This window comes from Coniophora puteana (genome assembly GCF_000271625.1).
Source record: "Coniophora puteana RWD-64-598 SS2 unplaced genomic scaffold CONPUscaffold_2, whole genome shotgun sequence".
NCBI lineage: Eukaryota > Fungi > Basidiomycota > Agaricomycetes > Boletales > Coniophoraceae > Coniophora > Coniophora puteana.
In genome coordinates this window covers 1,631,274-1,654,613 of record NW_006913054.1, presented here as the reverse complement: position 1 = coordinate 1,654,613, position 23,340 = coordinate 1,631,274, and the positions used below count along the sequence as shown (strand labels likewise).

The 23,340-nt window shown below is 54.4% G+C and overlaps 9 protein-coding genes across 9 annotated transcripts; 6 read left to right on the top strand and 3 right to left on the bottom strand.

Moving 5' to 3' along the window:
- Nucleotides 1-41: 41 nt before the first annotated feature.
- On the top strand, nucleotides 42-463 carry CONPUDRAFT_97923 (copper chaperone taha; the record flags this gene model as incomplete). Its single annotated transcript, XM_007766544.1, has 4 exons — nucleotides 42-109; nucleotides 162-194; nucleotides 246-300; nucleotides 357-463. Coding segments are annotated over exons 1-4 (198 nt in total), but the record flags the coding sequence as incomplete, so codon positions are not given.
- A 411-nt stretch (nucleotides 464-874) lies between these two features.
- Nucleotides 875-4,501, top strand: CONPUDRAFT_117729 (uncharacterized protein). Its single transcript, XM_007766543.1, has 4 exons — nucleotides 875-1,876; nucleotides 1,931-3,059; nucleotides 3,111-4,157; nucleotides 4,214-4,501. The coding sequence occupies exons 1-4, from the start codon at nucleotides 1,055-1,057 to the stop codon at nucleotides 4,339-4,341; spliced, it is 3,126 nt and encodes a 1,041-aa protein (XP_007764733.1). The 5' UTR covers nucleotides 875-1,054; the 3' UTR covers nucleotides 4,342-4,501.
- A 361-nt stretch (nucleotides 4,502-4,862) lies between these two features.
- Nucleotides 4,863-7,159, top strand: CONPUDRAFT_149991 (N2,N2-dimethylguanosine tRNA methyltransferase; the record flags this gene model as incomplete). Its single annotated transcript, XM_007766542.1, has 12 exons — nucleotides 4,863-5,109; nucleotides 5,177-5,286; nucleotides 5,315-5,403; nucleotides 5,458-5,631; nucleotides 5,685-5,800; nucleotides 5,856-5,919; nucleotides 5,969-6,020; nucleotides 6,071-6,388; nucleotides 6,440-6,574; nucleotides 6,631-6,713; nucleotides 6,771-6,956; nucleotides 7,009-7,159. 12 exons carry the CDS (start codon nucleotides 4,863-4,865, stop codon nucleotides 7,157-7,159), a joined length of 1,725 nt encoding a protein of 574 aa, XP_007764732.1.
- A 155-nt stretch (nucleotides 7,160-7,314) lies between these two features.
- CONPUDRAFT_87650 (Pkinase-domain-containing protein) lies at nucleotides 7,315-11,336 on the bottom strand (the record flags this gene model as incomplete). The annotated part of the gene is made up of 6 exons (XM_007766541.1): nucleotides 7,315-7,482; nucleotides 7,539-7,726; nucleotides 7,784-8,044; nucleotides 8,101-8,322; nucleotides 8,376-9,608; nucleotides 9,662-11,336. 6 exons carry the CDS (start codon nucleotides 11,334-11,336, stop codon nucleotides 7,315-7,317), a joined length of 3,747 nt encoding a protein of 1,248 aa, XP_007764731.1.
- Nucleotides 11,337-11,847: 511 nt separating this feature from the next.
- Nucleotides 11,848-12,499, top strand: CONPUDRAFT_134979 (uncharacterized protein). Its single transcript, XM_007766540.1, has one exon. The coding sequence runs from the start codon at nucleotides 11,942-11,944 to the stop codon at nucleotides 12,122-12,124; it is 183 nt and encodes a 60-aa protein (XP_007764730.1). The 5' UTR covers nucleotides 11,848-11,941; the 3' UTR covers nucleotides 12,125-12,499.
- A 223-nt stretch (nucleotides 12,500-12,722) lies between these two features.
- CONPUDRAFT_97914 (histone-fold-containing protein) lies at nucleotides 12,723-13,820 on the bottom strand. The gene is made up of 7 exons (XM_007766539.1): nucleotides 13,682-13,820; nucleotides 13,522-13,613; nucleotides 13,431-13,464; nucleotides 13,212-13,377; nucleotides 13,051-13,155; nucleotides 12,871-12,993; nucleotides 12,723-12,815 (listed from the first exon to the last, which is right to left on the bottom strand). Exons 3-7 carry the CDS (start codon nucleotides 13,440-13,442, stop codon nucleotides 12,793-12,795), a joined length of 429 nt encoding a protein of 142 aa, XP_007764729.1. The 5' UTR covers nucleotides 13,443-13,464; nucleotides 13,522-13,613; nucleotides 13,682-13,820; the 3' UTR covers nucleotides 12,723-12,792.
- A 21-nt stretch (nucleotides 13,821-13,841) lies between these two features.
- On the bottom strand, nucleotides 13,842-15,881 carry CONPUDRAFT_79840 (uncharacterized protein). The gene is made up of 10 exons (XM_007766094.1): nucleotides 15,461-15,881; nucleotides 15,353-15,405; nucleotides 15,224-15,299; nucleotides 14,962-15,173; nucleotides 14,869-14,911; nucleotides 14,647-14,808; nucleotides 14,371-14,590; nucleotides 14,247-14,313; nucleotides 14,124-14,192; nucleotides 13,842-14,073 (listed from the first exon to the last, which is right to left on the bottom strand). Exons 1-10 carry the CDS (start codon nucleotides 15,810-15,812, stop codon nucleotides 13,879-13,881), a joined length of 1,449 nt encoding a protein of 482 aa, XP_007764284.1. The 5' UTR covers nucleotides 15,813-15,881; the 3' UTR covers nucleotides 13,842-13,878.
- A 213-nt stretch (nucleotides 15,882-16,094) lies between these two features.
- CONPUDRAFT_134976 (uncharacterized protein) lies at nucleotides 16,095-21,834 on the top strand (the record flags this gene model as incomplete). Its single annotated transcript, XM_007766538.1, has 7 exons — nucleotides 16,095-16,386; nucleotides 16,441-18,284; nucleotides 18,550-19,861; nucleotides 19,922-20,466; nucleotides 20,533-21,168; nucleotides 21,242-21,370; nucleotides 21,426-21,834. The coding sequence occupies 7 exons, from the start codon at nucleotides 16,098-16,100 to the stop codon at nucleotides 21,573-21,575; spliced, it is 4,905 nt and encodes a 1,634-aa protein (XP_007764728.1). The 3' UTR covers nucleotides 21,576-21,834.
- Nucleotides 21,835-21,848: 14 nt separating this feature from the next.
- On the top strand, nucleotides 21,849-23,311 carry CONPUDRAFT_134975 (S-adenosyl-L-methionine-dependent methyltransferase). The gene is made up of 5 exons (XM_007766537.1): nucleotides 21,849-22,100; nucleotides 22,160-22,237; nucleotides 22,308-22,521; nucleotides 22,586-22,686; nucleotides 22,756-23,311. Exons 1-5 carry the CDS (start codon nucleotides 21,928-21,930, stop codon nucleotides 23,117-23,119), a joined length of 930 nt encoding a protein of 309 aa, XP_007764727.1. The 5' UTR covers nucleotides 21,849-21,927; the 3' UTR covers nucleotides 23,120-23,311.
- The last annotated feature ends 29 nt before the right edge of the window (nucleotides 23,312-23,340 follow it).

The following is a 23,340-nucleotide window of genomic DNA, read 5'->3' as shown; positions in this document are numbered from 1 at the left end:
TGCTGACGAGCCTAATTGATTGCGCGATCGGCCGTCGATACATAAAGTGAGCTGCAGCACGGAACTTTCCCCACAAGACGGTCCCTAGTAATATCCTCTTGAAACAATGGTGAGCTGAGTCTCTCTGGTTGTGGGGGGATACTTGGCTGATCCTCTCGCAGGCTGATGAACACACGTATCAATTCAACGTCAAGGTGAGTAGTGGTCCGTGTGTGATGGGTCAGGTTTGATAACGTGGAGCATAGATGACGTGCGGAGGGTGCTCTGGTGCTGTCACGCGAGTGTTGAGCAAGATGGACGGTAAGCTGCCGGGGACAGAAGAGCTGAATGGGGCACTGAATCTGAGCTACTCGCAGGGGTGACCTCGTTTGATGTCAGCTTGGAAAAGCAGGAGGTGATCGTGAAAGGAACTGCACCGTACGACGCGGTGCTTGAGAAGATTAAGAAGACGGGCAAGGAGGTGAGTAAGACAACGGTGTACATAGGCCGTTGCCGATTGCGACGATTATCCGGGTTGATCGCAGGGCTGATGCACTGTTGCAATTGACAGGTCCTCTCTGGCCAAACGGTCGAATGAGCTATACGCATATTGTTGATGTTGGATACATAGTAGCAGGCTGTCGTATTTTGTACCGAGTTTTGTACTGACTGGAAGGATATCAATATTGAATATTATCATTACCATAGATGTGTCATAATGGTGCCGTTATGGGCCGGTAACGACCGGATGTGACAATGTGATGAGCCTTGCATATCTATCAATACTGTAGGGATCTGCAACGGCTTGGTGACGGCAAGTCGGAAGCCGAGGAAGTCTGAGATGGCCCGACGCTCCAAATTCTTGCGACGTGCCAACGTGAAGGATATTTCCGCTGCGGTCTTGCCATGGCCGCCGGTGTCGGTCCCTCAGAAACAAGCATTTGTCTAGCCGCAAGGAGCTCAGCCTTCCCATTCCCCAAGGTTCTAACCTGCGCGGTCCCCGATTCAATCCGCCTTCTACCCCTCCTGTAGTCGTAGTAGGGCCCGCAGTGGCTGCATCGCATGAGTGACCAACATGCCTACATCTTCCTCTTCCACCGCGCACCCCGTCAATCCTACTACACCTCCAATCTCTAATGATCGCGAATGGATCACCGCTTACCTCACCATCCACTCCCTCAGCCCTCCTAGTAAACGCTACTCCTTCCTTCTCTGGATCGCCGTTGTCTTCATCTTCTGTGTATTCGCCGTCCTCCACTGGACTGGTTCCCGTGGTGGGTTTGTTGGCGCGTCATGGACCAAATGGTCTCTCCGGCGTCGGACATGGCGCAAGAAGCACAATGCCGCGGTCGCCCGCAAACGCAACGAACCGCATCGTCAGCCCGTATCCCTCCCTTCCAACGCACAGCTGCTCTCCCTCGCCATCCTCTTCGTTGCGTCTTGTGCGTTGGCTTATGTCGGTCCCGACTACGTCGATCCCCACGAGAAGGTCTGGCAGGTCTACCATGATGCCACAGATTCAGCCGTCTCTCGTCGTTTGTCCGCTCTTTATGATGCCTCGACTTTTGAGCAGTACCAAGCAACGTATCAGATCGACAAGGCATGGTGGACCTCAGCTGCACGCTCAGGCCAGATCGCATTCGCCCTCTTTCCACTCTGCGTACTCTTTGCCCTCAAGGCACCTCCGTTCGCAATATTTGCCATTCCTTTCATGATACAGCTCTTTTTCGACAAATTAGCATGGCTACACAGATGGTCGGGCAGGCTCATCTGGTTGCTCACGTTCCTCCATGTCGCCTTATGGAGTGTTCAGCTCGCGTTGGACCATAGATCCACCCACGGTTCCATAGTGTATGTGTATGCATGGTTATACGAACCGTTCATTCTTGGATGGACAGTAAGTCTCTGATTCGCATGAATTTTCATGACCTAAAGCTCGTCCTCCTCGTAGGCCTTTGGCTTGTTGACTGTCCTCATTGCCTTGTCAATTCATCCCATTCGTAGAAGATATTACGAGGTGTTTTATGCTCTTCACCTCTTGCTCGTTCCTTCCACGCTCGTTTTTGCTGCGTTGCATCATCCTACGTTATGGTATTGGTGCTGGGCTGCACTCGCCTTATGGATGGGTGAACGGTTGTGGCGCGCAACCCGGTGGGTCTACAGTAATGGCTACGTCCCGGGCCTCAGCTCCTCAGCTCCTCGACTGGCTTCGCAGCCTCCAAAGACCCTCTTGCCTGAGCACCAAGGGCAGAATTCTTTGGAAATGAAGCACCTCAATAACGCGGAGGTTCTCCCTCCTCCTCGTCTACAACTTGACACCCAGTCTTTGCGATCAGGTAGTCCACTTGGGCAGTATTACGAATCGCCATACACGGCTCGCCCAGGCTCAGGAGACTTCACCGCGGGTTCTCGGGCGTCGATAGGAACGCTCCCGCGGCATGCCTACAGCCCTACTGCATCGACCTTTAACCTCGATCACGTTAGCGCACCGTATCTTCCGCCTCCAGGCTACGCACAAGCTGAGCTTTTAGCTGGTCGGACCGTACGCCTTCGACTCATCACTCCTGGCTACCTACCGTGGGCGCCGGGTCAACATTTCCTCATTCATATACCTCATATATCTAAGTTTACTTCCCATCCGTTCACGACTGCCTCCATCTGTGACGAATCGTCAAGCTGCGATTCAGGTCGCGTAATTGTCTTATTGATCCGTGCCAAGGGAGGGTGGACTTTGGATCTCTTCAATGCTGTGACAAGTATGGTAGATCGAGGTGCTGTGCACCCACCCGGCGAGCATCCGCCTATGCACGGACAAGATCGTCCCCCTCGTGGCGTCCTGCTCAAGGCTAACGTGGATGGTCCATTTGGCAGTTCCATAAGGGCCCGGTGGGGAAACTACTCAACAGTGTTAGTGGTAGTAGGTGGATCTGGGGTTAGCTTCGGACTAGCTGTTCTTCAGTACGTCTGCCTATGTCTCTCAGGACGTGATGGAACGACTTTGGGTAGTCACGCGGGTGGATGGGGGAAGAAAGTAGCTGTCACTCAGCGGATTCGGTTTGTCTGGTTAGTTCGCGAGTTTGGTAAGTGTTACCTCGTTATGACGAGCGTTCACTGCTCATGTTTGATCCTAGCGCACATACAATGGGGAGCATCCGTGATCAGGACCTGCTTGAACATGCTGCCCCCAGAAGCAATACAGATCGATATTTACGTAACTAACTTTAGGCCCATTGCGCCTAAACCGGACCCATCCCAGGTGCCCCACATCCGTTTCTCTAATGACTCTAATGTGGCGGAACTTGCGCCTCCCAAACCCGGATTCAGGCGCGGCGGCAGTCGTTCGCGCAGTCATTCCGTAGATTCATTCGAGAGTCACGACGAATCTGGGGAAAGTGATGTCGATCTTAGCTACTATAGTGGCCAATACGAGGACGAACCAGAGCCTTGGCAAACTGAAGATCCAGCCCTTGCGCACGAGGATAACATCCTTGAGCTCACTGAGTTCGATGGTGACCACGACATCGTGACTCACGTCGAAAAAGACCTCAGTCAAAAGTTGCGCAAGGAGGGCAAGTTGCGAAGAGCCAACTCTCGACGTGCTACTATTGGGAGATCTGGACGAAAACCTCGAGGTGATAGACGTGGTGCAACCGACGAAGCTCAAGCCAACTACCCGGTGCGCCATGCGAAACGACTTTCTGCTTTGTCGGCCGTCTCATCATGGACCAACAATGAAACTGTCCCACCTGTCCCGCCACTTCCATTACCTGACCATCCTCTCGCGGACGCGCACAAGTCGACAGCCTCAGAAATAGACTTGACTTCACCAATGGAAACACTGGTGACTCCTGCAGCCTCTGAAAACCCTTGGCGGAAATCAAGGAGGTCTGTTTTGTCAACACTGGCGCCGTCCGATGCACATCTCCAGTCCGCGACTCCCCCCATGAAGTTGTCGCCCCTCTCTCCCTCGCCTCATTCATCGAACTCCGAGACAAGGCATCTTGGGCAGCCCTCCGACGACTCGATCTCTCCGATCAATGCCAAACGCTTTTCGATAGACAGCTCGGAAGCCATGGACCTCAACATCGTCTCTGAACATGCGCGACCAGGAAAGCCGAAGTTGAATCGCATTTTGGCAGATGAGGTCGAACAGTCTCGAGGGCAAGTTGTTGTTGCCTGTAAGTGACCGCCAGTTGAGCATTGGTCGAGCTTGCTTACTTATGTCTGGAATTAGGCTGCGGGCCGACCTCACTGAACGCCATGGTGCGGAAAACCATCGCTAGCCAGATAGACCCAGCTCGGATTAGGAAGGGCGACCTGCGGGGATCAGTCGCCCTTGTGTCAGAGGAGTTTGAGTATTAATACACGATGCTCGATCCGATACGTACTGTAGCATTTTTTGCATATTCGGGCTGGTGTATATACCCTTTTTATTTGGAGGACAGCACGTACTGTAATCGACAACTTTTCTTAGTATATTCGTCGCAGCTGCCAGACATCGATCTACATGTGTAACTTTCCCCCACCACTCACTTTGCAGCTAGACATTCGCGGATACCGCCTTAAATTCCACTGTCTGAGAATCCCTCTTTGCACTTTTGGTTGGGTCTGTCATATAGTGGAAGATATCGACCCTGGCCATGGCGCGAACATGCGCCCGACGCGGCTAATATATCTTGCTACTGCTACGGTAACTGAACGTACTGAACAACTGAACTCCACCAAGCTTCGAGTATCGCGCGTCGAGTCACGCGCGAGTCTTCGCTCACAACCTGTCATCTGCAATCCGCTTCTGTTCGAGCAGGCTTCGCTGCCTTGCCCTCGTTCACACCCAAGTCAGAAAGACACATTACTACTCGTCCCGGTTTAGGAGTTTGTCCAGCATGGCAAGCCCCGCCGAACCTCAAGTCACGGTACCCGAGGGGTATTCACTGCACACGGAAAACACGGCCCATATCCTCATCGCGTCCAAGGAAGAGGCCTTCCTCAACCCCGTGCAGGAGTTCAACCGCGACCTCAGCATCGCGTGCATCAGGACCTGGAGCGAACGTCTCGACAAAGAGAAAGAAGAGGTGTGGAGGCGCGCACAGGAGAAGAGGGCGCGCAAAGGGGAAACGAAGAAGGCGAGAAGTGAGTAGGCTGGTCATATGCGCTCGGTCGCGTTTCCTCAGACCGCTTTGACCCTATTCTGCTGCAGTCGACGCCGCTGGCACGCCGGAACACGGCGAGAACGAGCAGCTACAGACCGGTCCTTCTTTGCCGCAGGAGGCTTCACCAAGAGAGGCAGGTATTGCGTTAAGACTACATGTGCGTTGCGTCCTGACGTTCTGTGTAGTATCGGCCGTATAGGTTTACTCTCCTTGAGGCGCTCTCTGCAACCGGCTTGAGATCCATCCGCTACGCAAAGGAGATCCCGCTGGTCAAGTACGTGCATCGCAGTCGTTGGGACCTATCGACCAATGCTAACATTGACCAAAGACATGTCATCGCGAATGATCTCTCCGAGACGGCTACAGCAGCCATCAGGCGGAATATACAGGTCAATGGGATCGAAGAAGTTGCGCACTCGAACGGTGCTTCGGCTACAAAACCTGACCCTATCCCGTCATCGTCACCTTACGGCAAGATCAAAATAAACGAAGGGGATGCTTGGTATGAGCTTGCGCGACTGACGGTGTGACATTTGACTGACGCGTTTCGTCCAGTGCGCTCATGTATAACCACCGTGCCGAGAAAAGCAGGGTTGACGTGGTAGACCTGGACCCGTACGGCACCGCTGCACCTTTCATTGATGGAGCGGTTCAGTGCATAGAGGATGGCGGTGAGCTAACAATGGTATCTTGGTGCTAAACATTCGGCTTGACTCCCGTTCATAGGCCTGATGTGCGTCACCTGCACCGATCTTGCGGTTTTGGCTACTACAAATTACCCCGAGAAATGGTAAAGTCAGCCCAGACATAAGTGGGCCATTGACTCACCTATTTTGAAGCTATTCGAACTATGGTGGTATCCCTGTCAAGGCTGAGTACTGTCACGAAGCTGTGAGTCCTGTCTACAACGTCGCCTTCCGGGTGCCTTAGTCCTCAGCCAGGCCTTACGTCTAGTGCTGCACTCCGTCTCGACTGCTGCTGGCCGGTACGGTCGCTACATCGAGCCTCTCCTATCTCTCTCCATCGATTTCTACGTCCGCCTTTTCATACGGATAAAGTCCGCGCCTATCGAAGTCAAAAAAGCATCTAGTAAAACCGCCATGTACTACGTATGTGTGGGATGTCAGACTCCGTACGAGCAGCCTCTTGGTCGCATGATCGAACAGACGTCAACAGCAGGCAACACAAATTACTTGTTCAAGACGCACAGTGGTCCGCCGACTTCGTCCCGGTGCTCTGAATGTGGATCTGCGCTTCACGTGCGTTCGGTGGCCGGCCCTGCTCTGTAGCTAGCTCATGAACGTTTACAGATTGCAGGTCCCTTGTGGTCAGGCCCGATCCATGAAACTGACTTCGTCAAATCGGTGATCGAGCATGTCGATCAAAACCCTGAAAACTATGGTACATCAACACGTATGAAAGGCATGCTGACCGTGGCAAGTGAGGTATGGGAACACAAAAGAGGGAAATTGTGAACACAAGCTGATCGTTACGCTTATAGGAGTTGAATGACCCTTTCTATTTCACGCCGTCCCGTGTTTCGAGTTTCTTCCACTGTGTTTGCCCACCGCTTGACGATGTCGCGTGCGTTGTTTGACATTGTCGGCTGAGTGCTTTCGAGCTCACTCTGAACTTTCCCAGGTCTGCGCTACTTCATGCCGGCCACCAGGTGTCAAGGTCGCATGCATGTGCAGGCTCTCTGAAAACCTCGGCCACACGTGAAGATGTGCACGACGTCTTCAGATCCTGGGTGAAAACGCATCCGGTGAAAATGGACAAGATCAGTGACCAGTCCCCTGCTCGTCGTTTGCTGAACAAGGAGCCCAGGTATGACACTTGTCGTTGTTCGCGAGGGCGCAAATTGACTGATCTATCCTAGGGCCGAGGCAAACTTTACCCGACATCCCGACTCAATGACAAGGGCCTCAGCAGTAAAACTAGTGCGGTATCAAGAGAATCCGACTGCAAACTGGGGTCCTGGTTCAAAAGCACAGAAAGGCGTCAAAAGGAAGCGTGATGAAAATAACTAGTATTGCGTGGAGATAGTGACGGTGTTTGCAGTGCAATGATCGTACAGTGATGCAGAGGAGTGACGAGAATGGGAGTCCGAATAGATACGCAACCAAAAGTACTCTGGGTATCTCTGCAGTGACCTCGGCCACAATGATGAGGGTAACGTCAGCCATCAGACCCGTGCTGGCGCTTTGGACTTCTTGGCAGCCAGCCATGGGTGCTGAAGGAATTCGGTAGCGCTGGGACGGGCTGTATGGTCCAAATCGAATGCCTTCGCCAGGAAGTCTTGCGCATCAGCGCTAATGTCAGAAGGGATTGTGGGTTTGATAGATTGACCGATCTATTTGCTTGTTAGTTACGCTGAAAGAGGGACAGCTGATCCAAAGAAAAACATGCCTTAAAGATGGCCTGCATTTGTGTGAGCTGAGACCAAGGATGTTCGCCAGTCAACATCTCAACGACAAGGCATCCAACACTCCATATATCTGCCTTATTAGTATGCGCGGTCTGCTTGACCACCTCTGGAGCCATCCAGAACACGGAACCTTGGAGCGAGGTGCGATTCCGCTTGGTAGTGAGGAGATCTAATGAACAACTCCATGAGCAATGCGCCAGTAGAGCCAACACACAAATGCACGTACTGCCTTCGACGACTTTCTTTGAGATGCCAAAGTCGGAGATCTTGACACCGCCCTTGTTGTCAACGAGGATGTTGGCACCCTTGATGTCCCGATGGACAATGTCCCGCTCGTGAAGGTAGTTGAGGCCTTGGAGAATTTGACGAACGAAGTTCTTGACCAGGGGCTCCTCAAAAGCACCATAGCTGCGCAACAACGCCGCCACGGACCCTCCAGGCACGTATTCGAGGAAGATATTCAGATAGTCGTCGTCGTTTGAAGAGTCTGTAAGAGCAGCATTGAGGCCCTTCAACGATGGCACGGCTACCCTTTGAACTCACAAAGATACTGCACGATATTTGGGTGCTGCAGTTCCTTCAAAAGGTCGATTTCTCGCTCCAAAGCATCGAGCATGCTCTTTTTTCGTGCCTCGTTCGGTGCAGTTCCCTTCGGAAGCTCTACTTGCTTCACAGCCATCAGCAAGCCGTTTTCGGCGTCCATTCCCAGATAAACTTTGCCAAACGAGCCAGCGCCAATGAGTGCTCCTTTGATCCACTTCGTGCCTTCAAGAAAATCAAGATCAAGAAAAGTGAGCGCACATGCGCACGTAACTTACCAGTCTCAGACGTCATAGTCTGTCCCACCTCCTCCTCCTCTTCCTCTCCCTCCTCTTCCTCCTCCTCTTCCTCCTCATCCTCCTCTTCCAGCTCGGCCTCCATATACTCCGACATCTCGTCAATATCCGGCTCCACCTTAGTCCAGTCCTCAGCACCTTCCACTCCCATATCCACCGCCATGCTCTGCCGCCGGTTCTCAACCTCCGCAGTGATCTCATCGACGGTAAGCAAGCTAGCAGTGTCAGACTTATCCCGCTTGCTGCGCAGCTCAGACAGGTGGCTCGTTCGCCGAGACGCGTTCGAGCTCGTGCGGGAGACCGCTTTCGACGGGTCGGGCGCGGTGAGATCCTCCATGGACTCGGAAAGCGACTCCGTCGGGAACGCGACAGGAGGTAGCTGCGGTTGCTTGTCTGTCGTCGACAACTTGTCGACGTCGTCACCGGTCAAGATCACCGAGCGGCCGTCCTCGTTGGACACAGACAGTCGTGGTGGCTCGTCAAGTACGTGCTCCTGGCTGTCTCTGATGGATCTGTCGGGAAAAATCGAAGTACTCGAAGCCATAGAGTTCCTGTTAGTTCTAGTAGGAGACGAAGACCGTCGCTGAGACCCCGAGCCTTGGGTACTGATGCTGAATCTCGAAGGAAGAGGCGGATTCATGGATATCGTACTATCTCGCTTGCCATGGACACTCGACGAACGAAGCATCATGCTATGCCGCGCCGTGCGCAGGGCCTTCTTCTCGGCGAGGGGGAAGTACTCGGTGAGATGGTTCGTGATGAGCTCGCTCGGTGGCCGTTGTCCAAAGAAGTTCCGGAGCTTAGATGGCTTCTTCGCCGCTACGGGCGTAGTGAGTGTCGCCGACGCTGGTATCGACGGGGACGGCGGAGACTCAAGCGCCTTCTCCGGATCGCGAACACCCAGACCACTGAGAATGCTGATCGTGCTTGCGCGCTTGATTGCTTTCGACCGGCCCATACTGTCTGGCAAGTTGAATGCAGACAGGGGTGTATCATCATCGTCAGCCGACGGCGATGGTCTAGATGGAACGGCTGGAGACGTCGGGCTGACATTCCTTGGTATGGGTGCTGGCACTTCCTCTCCAAATATGCGCGCAAGCGCCTTTGAACGCTTTCCACGACCTGTCTTACGTAGATAGAGGCCGTGGTCTTTCATAATCTCGTCAATCGGACTGTGACAGATAGCAAGCAGCTCAGCTTCGGACAGGGCTTGAACTAGAAACCAGCCGTCAGCTACCCAACAAGAGTTAGAGAAGGGCACCACTCACTATCATGATTATCTTCGTACTCCAGGCATACGCTCCATCCGTCCACACTCAAACCACCCTCATCGGTCTCAACACGGCTCATGATATTCGAGTCATTCTTTCTAGAAGAGAGCTTATCGAACTTGCGCAGAACTTTCTCCATCACCTCAACACCTCCGAAACAGTCTGCAACATCAACAACAGCGGACCGCCCTTCGTCAGGTAGCACGAATTTGATGAGCTTGTGGCGCGCATCAGAGGGGTTATTGATATGAGAGGCGGGGTTGAAGGGGCCACGCCGAACAGAGAATCCAGTAGGGGGCGAAGAGGAACCAGGGGACGAGCTGTTGGTGGACGCGAATGATTCGGCGATGGGAGATAAAATAGGCTGGTTCTGATTGGAACCGGGATGGAGTGTCTGGGAAGTTGAAGGCTGTGGTTGAAGCTGAGGTGAAGGCTGAGCTGATGCGTATGGGTGGCTGTTGTTACCAGTCGTCGATGGCCGGGGCGGTAACTTCCCGGTCGGCGTGCTAGACAACGGCGAGCTCACACCGCCAAACGAGATGTTCCGATTATGAGCAGCATTGGATCGAGCTGGAGCGCCAGAACCAAGTGGAGAGGGAGAACGCACTTGTGGCTGCTTCATACCCGCGCGAGGGTCAGATGGCAAGCCATATGCTGCCCATCCTCCAGTCTGTGGAGTGCTAGACTGAGGCGTCAGTATGCCCTGACTCGGAGCGGGAGGAAGAGGTGAATTTGCGAACGGAGTAGCATCCGCTTGGTTTGGCGTTCGCGCACGCGGCCCTGAGAGAGGATGGAAACGGGTATTGGCACGTCCAGTCGGTGGCTGAGGTGGTTGACCCCGAGGCGCAGGGGGTAGGGGAGGAAGCTGAGGTCGCGACGTGGAGCCACTGGAGAAATTGCTGAAGCTACTGGGCGCGGGCTGGGGCAGTGGGCGGATGGGAGGCGGCGTAGTTCGTGACGATTCACGAGAGTCTCCCGAGCCAGGCTCTCGTATGAGCCGAGGAAGGTCGTTACGGGCCGTGTTGGATGACAACACCAGAGGAGCCGGCCTGACGCTCTCTAACCTGCGAGCATTAACCCGAGAATTGGGCGACGAATCACGCGAGTCATCCCTAGAGCTGCTGCGCGAATGAGATCCATCGACCCCATTGACTCCAGGAACATCGCGACCCGAGTCGGAAAGAAGGCGAGCTCGGAAGGGGTCAGCGAGGGTACTTCTCGACGAGCATCTCTGCCTGAGAGCCTTGACACCATTCACTATCCTGAGTCGATCCCCAACACTATGTATGCCCATCTCCTTGAGGGTATCCTGATCGATCTCGAGCAAAACATCGCCGCGGATATCGTTGTCTCTAAATTTGTTCGTATGGGCGCTGCACTTGATTTCGGTGAGCCATCGCGCGACATGCGAGTCCGACCATGTTCGCAGGTAGTCTGCAAAGGGTTGACCATGAGGGGGGTCGAGGATGGTGGAACCAGTGCTGGACATGGAGGCGGTGGGGAAAGGGTAATGTGAGCGGGGAGGAGAGCTCAAGTTGATGAACGAACGAGAGGACGAGAGGGTTTGGTCTGCGGGAGTGGTCTCTGTGGTAGACGACGTGGGTGATGACGATTTAGAGGCGAGTGAGTCGAGCGATTGTGGATTCAGTGAGGAGATAGTAGCTGCTGCCATCAATGATGGAATCGGCCGAGCGTGTTAAAACGGCGTCCGAGGACAAAGACAGAGAGACGGCCGTTTACAGGGAGGCCAGAGGGCGGCGAATAACGACTCGGTGAAGATACAGAGACACTTGCGAGCGTGCAGACGATACCAAAGCTAGTGGAAGAGAAATGCCGAGCTGGAGGACGCGTCTTGGGAACGAATTGTGACGGCGATAGTGTCCCTGAGATGCTGGTTTCGGCGGCGATGACAAAGAAAAGAGAATGGCTGGACGTACAGCAAGCAGGTAAATAGCAGCAGGTATCGCGGGGCGGGTGTCGTGGGCGGAGGGAAGAAGGGGAGGTAGGAGGCTGCGTGCCAGAGGCAGTCGGCGGCAAGAACACACACAGCCCGACCGACCGTTTCTGCCGCTCAATCAGGTGCTGACTAATCGGAGACACTCGATGATCTGCAGGGTCCAGCTTTTCGAAATTCGCCCGCGATAGCCGCACGTCCTTATACCAGCCCCTACCACTTCCGGGGACGCTTAGCCGACGCCATCTTCGCTTGCTCATTCGTATCGACAGCCAGCACTCGTATGCTCGACCGTTCGCAGCACAAGGCAGCAATGTCCGCGAATGAATAGGAAGCTCACCGCTTCTTCTCACATCACCCAATATCCGTTAATGGCGCCAAAAGAACACGTAGGAATTCGGCGACGACAAAGTAGCGGCACGAGTGGACACAAAGCCACGCGCGAGGTGCCTGAAGGCCCGACCAGGCCTGACCTTCCAGCTCCACAGGCCGCCCGCCGCTCATAAACTTTTGATCCCATACATTTGCATGCCAAATCACTTTTCGATCCGACGAAACACCCGCCGAGACATCACAGCAGATCACAGCTACTACTGTATGACATAGCCTCCCGAGGAGCTCGGGCGCCTTCATCCAGTTTGCTGCAAACAGTCATCTACGGCGCTGTTAAGGGACAAGTGGCGTCCTTATTGATTGCATAGCGTCGGGCACCCTCCAGTCAAACCGCGATGTCATTGCAGTGACGCAGCGCGTGGGTCTCAGCGTTTAACGCGTCTATTCTTCCAGGCGGCCCTACCTTCTGATCACCAAGCTATAGCAGACTGCAATAAGAGCTGAACCATCGTAATCAATAAGCAAACTTCAACCAATACCCCACCACGCTGAGAATCGAGCTCAGGACTATGCTTCCGCCACCTGGACGCGATTTCTTGGCTTTCGCGCTCTGATCAACCTGGGCTTTCTTTGACAGCTCCCAGTCGTGTCGGCATTTTCATCAAGTCTTTCGACCTCACTACTCCAGACAGCTTACCAGTTGTACAACTGATCTACAGGTTGTGCAACTGATCGGCTCAATAGTCAATTGACTCAGCATGATAAAGGTCTGAGGGAATAGGCTGAATACGAGGGGTAACCAGAACAATACAGTAAAGAGATACAATACAAGTAGAATTATCTATTTGGACCCGGCAGAAAACTCTGCAAATACATGTCAGACTATGCCTGGCATGAGCAAGAATATAAAGACACGCACTAGTAACAGATTTGGTGCCCTCCGAGATAGCGTGCTTGGCGAGTTCACCAGGAAGAATCAGTCGCACGGATGTTTGGATCTCACGCGACGAGATGGTCGACTTCTTCGAGTAAGCAGCGAGTTCTGAGCGTATGGTCAGGACCTATGAGGGAAATTTCAAAGTCATAGCGAGGGACTCACTCGATGCCTCGGAAGCTATACGCTCGAAGATATCGTTGACAAAGGAGTTGAGGATGGCCATGGCTTTGTTGGAGATACCCGTGTCAGGGTGGACCTGCTTCAACACTATAATGCCACCATACTCAGTCATGGCCGACACTACGAAGACTACAGAGACATACCCTTGTAGATGTAAGAGCTGTACGTCTCCTTGCGAGTCTTCCGGCGCTGCTTCTTCTTGTCGCCGTCAGCAGCTTGCGACTTAGATGCGGTCTTCTTAGCAGCCTTGTCCTGAGCGGGGGCCTTGGAGGCAGTGGAAGCAGGGGCCTTGCCAGCAGTAGAAGCAGGCTAAAAAGCGACAGTTAAGCACAGGACCAAGCTTATTAGGCAAATAAGCGTACTTTGGGAGCCATTGGTAGAGTGTGGTGTTAAAGCCTGAATTACGCGTTACTTGAACAACCTTTTACAAGCAAGCATGTGTAGTCCACGCACCTGGTTAATCTGGTAGTGAAATGAGGCGAGAGGGCCGAGGGATGGGAGGGCAAGTGAAAGAGACGGTGCACGACTTTCATTCGTGCGCTTGGCTTTATGAAGGGTACAAGTTAAATTCAATGTCCGATCCCATTCAACGAAGGCACGTGCACTGACGCACCCGCGTTTAATTACTCTCACGTGATTAAGACAGATGTCAAAACGCGTTCCAGCGTCAAAATGGAGCCTAAAGCCTCCGAGCGATCTAATATTTAGAAAGGTGGTAAAAAGGGACTAGGAAAAGTTTCCAAGTACATTATATCACAGCACGCGGAGGGGGTGGCTACAGTAAAGATATAAAAGTTGACAGGCTACTTGTTAATGAGACTTATCTTCAGGATTCGGAAGCTTAAATTCCCGTGGATAACACCCATATGGGCTGAGCACTGTGGCCATCCGTGGGTGAACTTCGACGGTAAACTCGTCAAAGATAACCTCCTCCCCATCAACCATCAGGAAGTAACTCGGTTCCAATGCCTTGACTCTATAGGCCGAAGCTTTGACATAGTGGGTCTGCACCCGAGTGAGCATGTGGAGATGTAACTTTAACAAAACGGGCACACCTCTTTCGTCCAGAACAGCCCACCCTCTTCCGCTATGTCTATGGCGTCAATGAGAGACTTGCGTGGAATCTAATATCGTTAGTTTCGAGAGCTTAATACTTTGCATAACTTCATAAAACTGACCACTTCCTGTAGGACAATGTCAATGAGACCGTCGTCCGGCATTGAAGCAGGGAACTGCATAAGCGTCCTATCCATGCATGTCAGTGCATATTATATAGCTTAGCGTGTGTTAATGATCACTCACCGACTCATGAAAGGACCCTTGCCAGCATACATATAGATGATAGGATTCTGAAAATCAACCCATTTCCCTTCATCGGCCGAGACGCCCTTGTCATCAATGGGCTCGGGTGACCACTGCTGCGTCAAAGAATTCCTAGCGTTCGCTGCGTCGACCATCCTCTGCTTGTCATCATCGACGACCTTGATGGACAATTGGATGGGACATGTCTTCAAACGAGCCACTGTACCATATACCACGCTTAGACGGACCGCACGTTGACCGAGATCAAATGACTACCTTCGTACAGGAACCCTAGCATGAACCGAATGTCGCCCATCCAACGAAGTGGCTCCGTGTTTCTGTCCAGTTCGGCCATGAGGCCAAGTGCATGCGACAGGAAAGCGAATCTCTTCTCATCGTGCATATTCAGAGAGAAGAGGTCAAGCTTCATCTGTTTGCCTTACGAAAGTACACATCCAATGGTCAGCACCATCGAGCCACGAGCAAGGCTGCGCTCACCCTTGAGCGCGTTCAATGCGGCAGCACATGGGTCAAGCCCGTCCTAAGAGAAAACATGTGGATCGCTCGCCATAGAATGTCGTGATGACCAACCTTGAGGCCCAGGATATTCAGTGATAGTGCATTAGCCGACCCAGCGGGTATTGGTACAACGGGAATACAGAATGCCTTCTCTGGATTGTTGTGTTGAGCGAGGCCATTGATGACTTCGTGAACGACGCCATCTCCGGAGACGACGATCACTGCGTCATACTTGAGACTTATGTCTCGGGCGAGTTCTTGAGCATGATACCGGTGCGTGGTATCTGAGCCGAGTGAGATGCAGTTTGCTGGCGCTACTAACAGAGGCGCTCACAAGTTACATCGAGGGAGCAGCCGCCAGCGGCGAGTATGGGCTCGACTTTCTTGGTATATATAGATTTAGCTTTACCCTACAGGACAGTGTTACAAAGTGGACGAAAGCGATTATAATTCCTGGACGTACAGGTCCGCCAAAGGGATTGATGATGACACGCAGGTATCGGTTACGGTGTACACCTGAAAGCGTCACGCTGTGAGCTGCTACTTTTGACAGACAAGAAACAAAACGGACCGGCATATGCAAGTTCCATCAGCGCTTCAGACCAGCTCATGAGCGATGATTGTTCCTCCTCAATGACCGTGCTAGTGAGGTGCCGCAGTTCCATCGGCGTTTTCGGATGGTTTCGGTCGACATAGGTCAAATGCAGAGTGCGTTCAGAGCAGTGAGCGTCGATGACTTGTCGTATTGGGACCCGAGTGTGTGTTATGCGTGGCTTCCTGGAGAAGAATGCAGAGCAGCAGCCCACTTCCGGAGCATGGTCGAGTGGACTAGGCTGGACGCATAACGAGTCGTCGTCGAAGCTGAGATTGAGGACTGAGTGATTGGCTAGGACATTGATTTCGCGAGGGGCAGCCGACTGCATCTGCACTGAAGAAAGGATCGAAATTGGGCGAAAGAGAGATGGACGTAGGCAAATGCGAGCGAGGTAAACGGACGGTCAATATGGGTTAGTTAGTTAGTAGAGTGAGCCTTGTTTGGACATGGCGGCGGAGGGAGTGGAAGGGCTGTGCCGAGATTCCGGGATGTAGAGGCCAATCACCGGCCAAGCACACGGGACAGTTCCCACACTCGGAGGCTTGGGGTTGTGATAAGGTGGTGAGGTCACTCGACCAGCATCCGCCAACTGGGACCGTCCTTGGATCGATGAATGTCTGTGCACGACCCGTGGACGATGTCACACCCAGGGACTCACCCAACCCGCCCCTCCCGCTTCGACCTCCCCTCCCCATCCACGCATCCATCCACAATCAACGACTCAGGTCTCGCAGAGTGGACAACACGCATAAGGGCCATGCAGGCCCAGGTCGACGCCGATGACGAAGCAGAGCAGCGTCGTCTCGAGGACGAGATCGCCCGCGCCAGACTCGCACGCATGCGCAGGAGCCGCACAGGCCAGAGCGGCGACTTTGGGGTCGGCGTGCACGATAGCAATCTCGGTACATCTTTTGTTCACAGGCTATCGAACAACCCTGCTCACATCATTGGCGCAGATGACCCGGACCACGACCACGCATCCAAGGCCGCAACCCCCGAGGCCAGTCCACGACTAACCGACAGTCCCAAACCCCCACCCATCATCAGCAATGGGAGGGTAACCACTCCTGATCCCATCGCCAGACCTGCTTCCCGGTCCAGACCCACTCCACCCTCTCCATCTGCACCCAGGCCATCGTGGAGGCCTCCCAGTCGGACTGCTTCAACGTCGCCATCATCTAGCAAACCTCCATTATCTCTTGCAGCATTCGTGGGAGGCAACGCCACCGGACCACGTCTCAATAAGCATGCTCCACAAGCTGATCCAAGCGCGATGCACGATGGGCGCAGCTCAGAAGATGCCATCCATCCCGTCTTCGGCAAAGGAGGCATTGCCATGCCTGGAATGAATGGCCGTGGTGTTCCCGCATCCACAGATACTGATTCACCAACCGAGACACCTTCCTCTCGGGGCGGAACACCTGTGATTCGTGCAGCCAATTCAAGAGTCGAAGCACTAGCAAGTAAGACACCAACGAGACAACGCACACAGAGTACATCGTCGGTCGCGCAACGCTATGTTGAGCGCCTCGAAGGACAGGCGCAGTCTCACAAACCTGGCTCACCTCTTGGCTCAAAGCGCGAGCGCAGGATCAGCACTCCCGCTGGAAGCCTTGCATCTCCTTCACTCTCACAATCGTCAGCATCGTTCCCTTCGCCAGCCAAAGCATCGCGACCCGCATCTATGCTCCCGCCTGCTTCCTCACCGGCACCAGGTACCCCACCTCCCCGTCCATGGTCACGCCAGAAGCATGCAGCTTCTTCTGTCTCCGGACCTACTAGGACCAAGCCCTCGCTCACTTCTGCTCCGACTCCCCCACCCAAGTCTCCTGAACATACCGCTCCTGCGTCCATATCTCCGACATCTAGCCTCGGGCAGAGCACATCTTCGCCCACCAATGCCAACGCCAACTCAAGCTCATCTAAGCCGTTCTCTCCACAACCGCAGCGCGGCCTCTCCCCCGCCTTTTTGAAGCCGCCTGCTGCTTCATCCGAGAAGAACCCTACCCCTTCATTAAGTAGGTTGCAGGGGCGCGGTTTCGTCGCAAGCATCGTCCAGCAAAGCGGCAAACTCGAGGCCGTTTCACAGAAGCAGCCTGCTGGCATCCAAGCTTTCTTTCAAGGCCAAGGACAGGGCATGCCAGGACGTCAGAAGACAAAGAGTCCGGCACCCGCCAAGACAGCCGCGTTCACTCCTGCCTCGCCGGGCAAGGAAAAGCCTTCGAAACGCAACGCTGTCCTCGATCGTTGGCAGCCTCACAGTGTAACAGAAAAGAAAGTCGCCCCACCAGCTGCGCCACCTAAACCAATTGCGCTCATCAGCCGCTCGCGCAGCAACACGGCCGATGACAGCCAGCACCAGAACGGCGTTAAACTAGAAGCGGCATCGCCGAAACCTATGGGTAGGAGTCGGGCATCCACGACTAACGACAGTTCAACCCCGTCATCGCCAAAGCAGCAGCAGCAGGTGCAGAAACAGGCACAATGGCAAGGGCAACCCCAGAAGGTCAAGAAGCACGACACTGGCCGATCCGCGAGGAGCACAACGTCGCAGTTAAAGGACGATGATGATGGCGAAATTGGTTCGGCCCAAACACTGATTTCGTACATTAAGCCTGTAAAGACTGGTGACGAGTCTGCCTCCGTCGTCTCCGTCGAAGCTCCGACACCTCCTGTAGAAGCTGAAGCTGAAGCTGCACCGCACGTGGATGAGATGGGTGTACGGAACGCGAACGCGCCTGTGCAAACGCCGAGGGCCATCGCAGGGAGGAAGACTCCCGAGAAACAGCCGCTCAGTCATGTGCGTCCTTTTTAGTAGTTTTTGAAACTGTGGTTGATGGGTTTCACCCCTCTCTTCCGTGCCCGTTGTTTTGCTTTGCTTTTTTGTGGTTATGCCTGTCGCACCAAATCTCACATTTCTCTTCTTGGACTTGCTGTTGCCTCCGCAATACTGGCGCTCACAATGGATCATTCACACACACGTTGATCTTCGCTCTGGCCACGCGTTTACGGCGTGTTTTCCATTCCCGCCCTTCCCCCGTATCCATTCGATTTTGTCGCTCTAGCCCACACGCGAACGCGCTCGCAAGCCTCCACGGAAAGGCAAATCAGAAATATCCGCAGTACTGCCCATCGAATCAAACGGCCCCGATGCAGACAACCAAGGATCACGATCGGGATCGACGTTGGCAACAGAAACGGCAGAGGCAGCAGAAGCAACTCCCGAGCCCACATCAGACAAGTCGGACAGGGCGGCTGCCCTCGACGATCAACAAACACAGACGTCGCCTGCACCCCAGGCCAAGGAGCTCGATGAGCTGAAGGAGGTCGCGAAAAGACCCGACGATGCCAGCAATGCAAGAGATGCGAAGTCGAAGCGCCGAGCGGGGCAGGCGTCCATCGGCCTAGGCGCGCGCCCGCGTCCGACCGCGACTCCAGATCGGCAGGCGCTCCCTGAGTTGGCGATTCCTCCTCCCGCTGCGCCTCCAGCGCCGGCGCAAGGGGCGGTCCCGTTCCCGTCTGCACCAGAGAGGCCCTCGACACCAAAGAGCGAGAAATCATCCCGCGAGACCATTCCCCCGTCCCCTTCGCGTGCCCGGCATTCGAGAATACCAAGTACTGGAAGTCGTGCGCTTGTCATGGACATCGCTAAAGCGTTTAATGAGGTAGCTGAGAAGGAGGAGGCCGAAGCTTCGGGTAGAAGTACGCCCGTATCAGCACTCAGCTCTGCATCGGTGTCTGCAGCAAGCTCACTTTCCGCTGCGTCAGCTGGATCGGCGCAGGCTCTAGCGCCTCCTTCACCCGTGTTGACAGCACCACGGACCCCGCCTTCCCCTTCAGCTTTGCTGACGGCACCTTACGCATATGCGCCGCGGTCAACTTCTCCTCTGGCGTTATCTCAGCCAAGTTCTCCAGTTGTACCTCGCTCGCCACTGCTCACTCCGCCGGAGACGCTTGCCTCTGCCTCGTCCATCTCTGGGCACACCGCCTCGACACTCACTGTTACTCCGTCTGGCCTGCCCACTCCGACATCGAGCATCCTCACGTCGAATATCGTACCTGCAGGCACGACTGGCGCCGTCCCGCGACCGCGCGCGTCGAGACCAATGTCGCCACAGCAAGTGGAGCGACGGAGGTCTAGCTATGATCGGTACTCGGCAATTATGATGCCGCCCTTGCCTGAAAGCGATAGTGAGACGGATGGGTACTCGCCGCCGGGGACGATGGCTATGTCGAGCGTGGAACTGGATGCAGAGCGATTTTTGTCTGGTAGCAGAGGTGCGCCCGAGGAGGCGGGTGACGACGGTGCTGAGGGCGTTGAGAAAGAGGATGCGGATGCTACGCTGAAGCAGGCGGTGGATGAGATTGTCCAGCTCGGTGAGTCAGGTTCACTATCTCTATGCCATCCAACGTTAAGCAATCTCCGACTTCTGAAAGACATTATGCCGATAGATGTGGATGCTATCCCAACTCCAGACGTCTCTCCTCTGACTGAATACATGCCTTACACTCCCGATACGGACTTGACCACGGTTTCGGTCGAGGTTCTTTCGATCGGCGACGGTTCCTCCGCGCCTGCTAGTATTCCTTTGCCTGATACTCCTCCATCCTCTCCAACGGGCGTGCGCATGAAGCAGACAAGGAGCGCTACGGTCTTTTATGACACCGAGTTGCTGGCGGTTGTGCATAGAGCGCGCTCTGCCTCTGCGGGTCTTGTGCGCACTGCCGTGTACGCCTGGGTCGGCCACCGCGCACCAGGTGGACCCCGTGCCGGCAAGCGGCTGAACGAGATGGCTCGGCGTTACGGCACTGCTCTGCAAGTCATGCGCCAGGGTGCAGAGACCTCCGAGTTCTTGGGCGTTCTGGGTGGAAGCATTGCAGTGCGCCAGGGGACACGGGCGCATTGGTCTGCGGAGGATACGGCGATGCATGTCGTGAGGCAGACAAAGGACGGCTCTGTGGTGATTGACGAGGTTGAGCTTGTATGTTCTTTTGCTTCCACTTTGATATTTCCTGACTGATATATGCGCCTGTCTACCTCTACCTAGGGTGTGCGATCGCTCTGCTCTGCGTACACCTCCGTTCTGCGCGTGCTCGACTCGGTCTTTGTCTGGGCGGGTCGGGGCTCGCCTGCGCTTGAACGAACTGCCGGTCTCGCGTACGCGCAGTCGCTGGCGAGCTCAGACATCCCAGGACTCGGCGCAAACGTGATTGAGATTGAGGAAGGCGTTAACGACGATCGCGAAGGCGGCGAGGCGGAGTTGTTCTGGATGGTGCTCGGCCTTGGCGAACACGCGAACGCGGCGCACTGGAGGTGGCGCGGCGAGCTCTCTGCGGGCCACGTCGAGGTCGAAGCGCGCGCGTGGGTTGTCCCGAAAGATGTTTATGCGAACATGGAGGAAGTGTCTCTTGTCGAGTTTGTCCGTGGGCCTGCTGGTCGCGTGCTGCAGCGGAAGGCAACAGGCGGGCACTCGAGGAATGGGTCGTCCGTTGGTGTTTCTTCTGTCAGCACCAACGGTCGGACAAATGGCCACGCGCACGATGGAGACGTGGATGGAGACGTGGAGGCGGGGTTGGCTACTGTGGTGTTGGTGCTCGATTGCATATGGGAGGTATTCGTCGTCGTCGGCCGAGATGCTCGGGGCGAGAGGGAGAGGATCAGTCGAGCGGTAAAGGCCGCAGAGGTGCGTCCATTTGTTACGATATCTGCGTCCGTCTTGGTTGATGACACGGGCCGACTAACCCGTAATTCTCTAGGCGCTCTCTGCGCGCGTCGAACACGCTCGCCCGTTCCTGCCGCCGGTCCATGTGCTAGTGGCACCGACGCTATTCCCCCGTGATCTGCTCGCTGCTTTCATGGCGCGTGGACTGGTCGAGGACCAAGTGGTGAGTCGCATTGGATTCTAAAAAGTTTGTTGATGGCTCACTAATAACAACTCAGAACGGTGGCGAAACTCCCGAACATATGAACATTCTGACCCTATCAGAGGCAAAAGCTCAGCTCAACCAGACGGCGTGGCCGCGGTCAGCTCTTGGAGAAGAAACCCTTCTATCTCTCGGGATTGCTCCTGGTGATGTTATTGACGTGTAAGTGAGGTGTGTGTGGAGGACAATTTCAAGCAATCATATCGGACTCTGCATTTGCATCGCTGCTGTATCTTTAGGGCCGCTTGGGACACTTGCTCAGTCCCAGCGCGCGTTGTGTAGTATACCCTGGTCTCCCGTACTTACTTCGTTGACGACCTTTACGACCTTTTACGCCTCATCACCCCATCCCATTGTTCATTTGCTCAGTAGCTTTAATACCCTTCGAATCTGATGTGTGTCGAGATATTCTATCTTTGTCTAGCGCTAGCGCGTTTACCGGGGTTCCGTGGCCCCGCGTCCGAGTCAGGTTGGTCGTTTTCCCGGACTTCTTTAGACTCAAGAGGCCTACTACGCAAATGGCCCTGGCCATGCAGATTCGCGCATACTTGTTTGCTCGTCCCTCGTTTCTCCAACACTTTGTCTACAGGGCGCCGCTATCGTACCGAGGCATGTCTTCGAAAGGATCTATCACTGTTCATCAACTCGCCCAGACGGGTTTCGGCAAAGGCACCAATGAACTCTACGATCGGTCAGTTTGCTTGGCGCGTCCTTGCGCCTAACGCCGTCATTGACATGTCGCCACATCAGTGCCCGCCCCTCATATCCTTTGGAAAGTCTTACCCACATCAGAGGCGTAAGCAATGCACCCTCTATCAACATAGTCGAGCAAGTACCTCCGATGTCTACAGCGTCAGGCCGCGTAGTTAACGTGTTATCGCAATGTTGCGGACATCAGGATCGGGTCTGGCACAGGCATCTTCACCCGTGCTCTGCTCGCCCACCCGAGCTGGACCACAAGCATATCAGAGCTCCGTGCTATTGAACCGAGCGATGGCATGCGCGAGGTATTTTCAAAGACAGTGACCGACTCTCGGGTTATCGTGCAGAACGGCACGTTTGATACGACCGGGGTCGAAGATAGCTGGGCCGACCTCATTGTCATTGCCCAGGTGTGGACTCTCGAAGCTGTTTTCCTCGGTATATCATCATCTCACGTATATGGATCGTGCATAGGCATTTCACTGGTGTCCGGACTACGACAAGGCCGCTGCTGAATTTGCTCGTATCCTCAAGAAGGGCGGTGCAGCATGCATGATCTGGAACTTGGAGGATAGGTGCGTGTATATGCTAGGACAAGTCTCTTGGCCTTTCTCTGACTACATAACGGACGGTTCTTGCCACAGGGATGGTGCTCGCTGGTGCGCCCAGTTGCGTGAGCGCATCGAGCAACACGAAGCCGGGTCGCCGCAGTTCCGCCTGGGCCTCTGGCGGAAGCTCTTTGATACGCCATCTTATGGAGCCTCGTTTCAGCCGCCGGAGGAGAAGCAATGGGAATACCACCTCGAGGGCTCGCTTGATATCTGCACGAACCGTGCGCAGAGCAAGAGCTACATCGCTGTGCTTCCTCCCGACGAGAAGCAGCGTGTGGTGGACGATATCGTGGCCATATTAAACAGAGGGAACGATAAGAAATGGATAGATGAAGAGAAGGGCATCTTTGAGTATCCGTACAAAACCTACTTGGCGGTTTGTAGAAAGAAGGACTAGAGCTAGACGTAGCTTGGTGTATGCCTGCAGGGCCGAATAGATCCGAAGGCTCTTTCGGGGTCCTGTCGGCGTTAAGCACTTAAGCAAAGACAGTGCGTCATGATTAGGGGGAACCAATTATATATACCTTGCAACTGTATGTTATGATCGGACGACTGTCGGACAACGAGATGTCTTGAATGCATGCTTAACTTGAGTGTCAAAGCAGGCTCGATGAGACT

What these genes read in the sequence shown, in the direction of transcription:
- CONPUDRAFT_117729 (XM_007766543.1), top strand. Translation starts at nt 1,055, where the DNA reads ATGCCTACATCTTCCTCTTCCACCGCGCACCCCGTCAATCCTACTACA. An exon ending in CGTTCATTCTTGGATGGACA is followed by an intron (nt 1,877 to 1,930) that starts GTAAGTCTCTGA and finishes TCCTCCTCGTAG; the next exon opens with GCCTTTGGCTTGTTGACTGT. An exon ending in CTGGTTAGTTCGCGAGTTTG is followed by an intron (nt 3,060 to 3,110) that starts GTAAGTGTTACC and finishes GTTTGATCCTAG; the next exon opens with CGCACATACAATGGGGAGCA.
- CONPUDRAFT_134979 (XM_007766540.1), top strand. Translation starts at nt 11,942, where the DNA reads ATGAATAGGAAGCTCACCGCTTCTTCTCACATCACCCAATATCCGTTA.
- CONPUDRAFT_97914 (XM_007766539.1), bottom strand. An exon ending in TATAGCTTCCGAGGCATCGA is followed by an intron (nt 12,994 to 13,050) that starts GTGAGTCCCTCG and finishes CCATACGCTCAG; the next exon opens with AACTCGCTGCTTACTCGAAG. An exon ending in GGGCACCAAATCTGTTACTA is followed by an intron (nt 12,816 to 12,870) that starts GTGCGTGTCTTT and finishes ATGTATTTGCAG; the next exon opens with AGTTTTCTGCCGGGTCCAAA.
- CONPUDRAFT_79840 (XM_007766094.1), bottom strand. Translation starts at nt 15,812, where the DNA reads ATGCAGTCGGCTGCCCCTCGCGAAATCAATGTCCTAGCCAATCACTCA. An exon ending in AAGGGTCCTTTCATGAGTCG is followed by an intron (nt 14,314 to 14,370) that starts GTGAGTGATCAT and finishes ATGCATGGATAG; the next exon opens with GACGCTTATGCAGTTCCCTG. An exon ending in GGCTGTTCTGGACGAAAGAG is followed by an intron (nt 14,074 to 14,123) that starts GTGTGCCCGTTT and finishes ACTCGGGTGCAG; the next exon opens with ACCCACTATGTCAAAGCTTC.
- CONPUDRAFT_134975 (XM_007766537.1), top strand. Translation starts at nt 21,928, where the DNA reads ATGGCCCTGGCCATGCAGATTCGCGCATACTTGTTTGCTCGTCCCTCG. An exon ending in CCCTCTATCAACATAGTCGA is followed by an intron (nt 22,238 to 22,307) that starts GCAAGTACCTCC and finishes TGCGGACATCAG; the next exon opens with GATCGGGTCTGGCACAGGCA. An exon ending in ACCTCATTGTCATTGCCCAG is followed by an intron (nt 22,522 to 22,585) that starts GTGTGGACTCTC and finishes GATCGTGCATAG; the next exon opens with GCATTTCACTGGTGTCCGGA.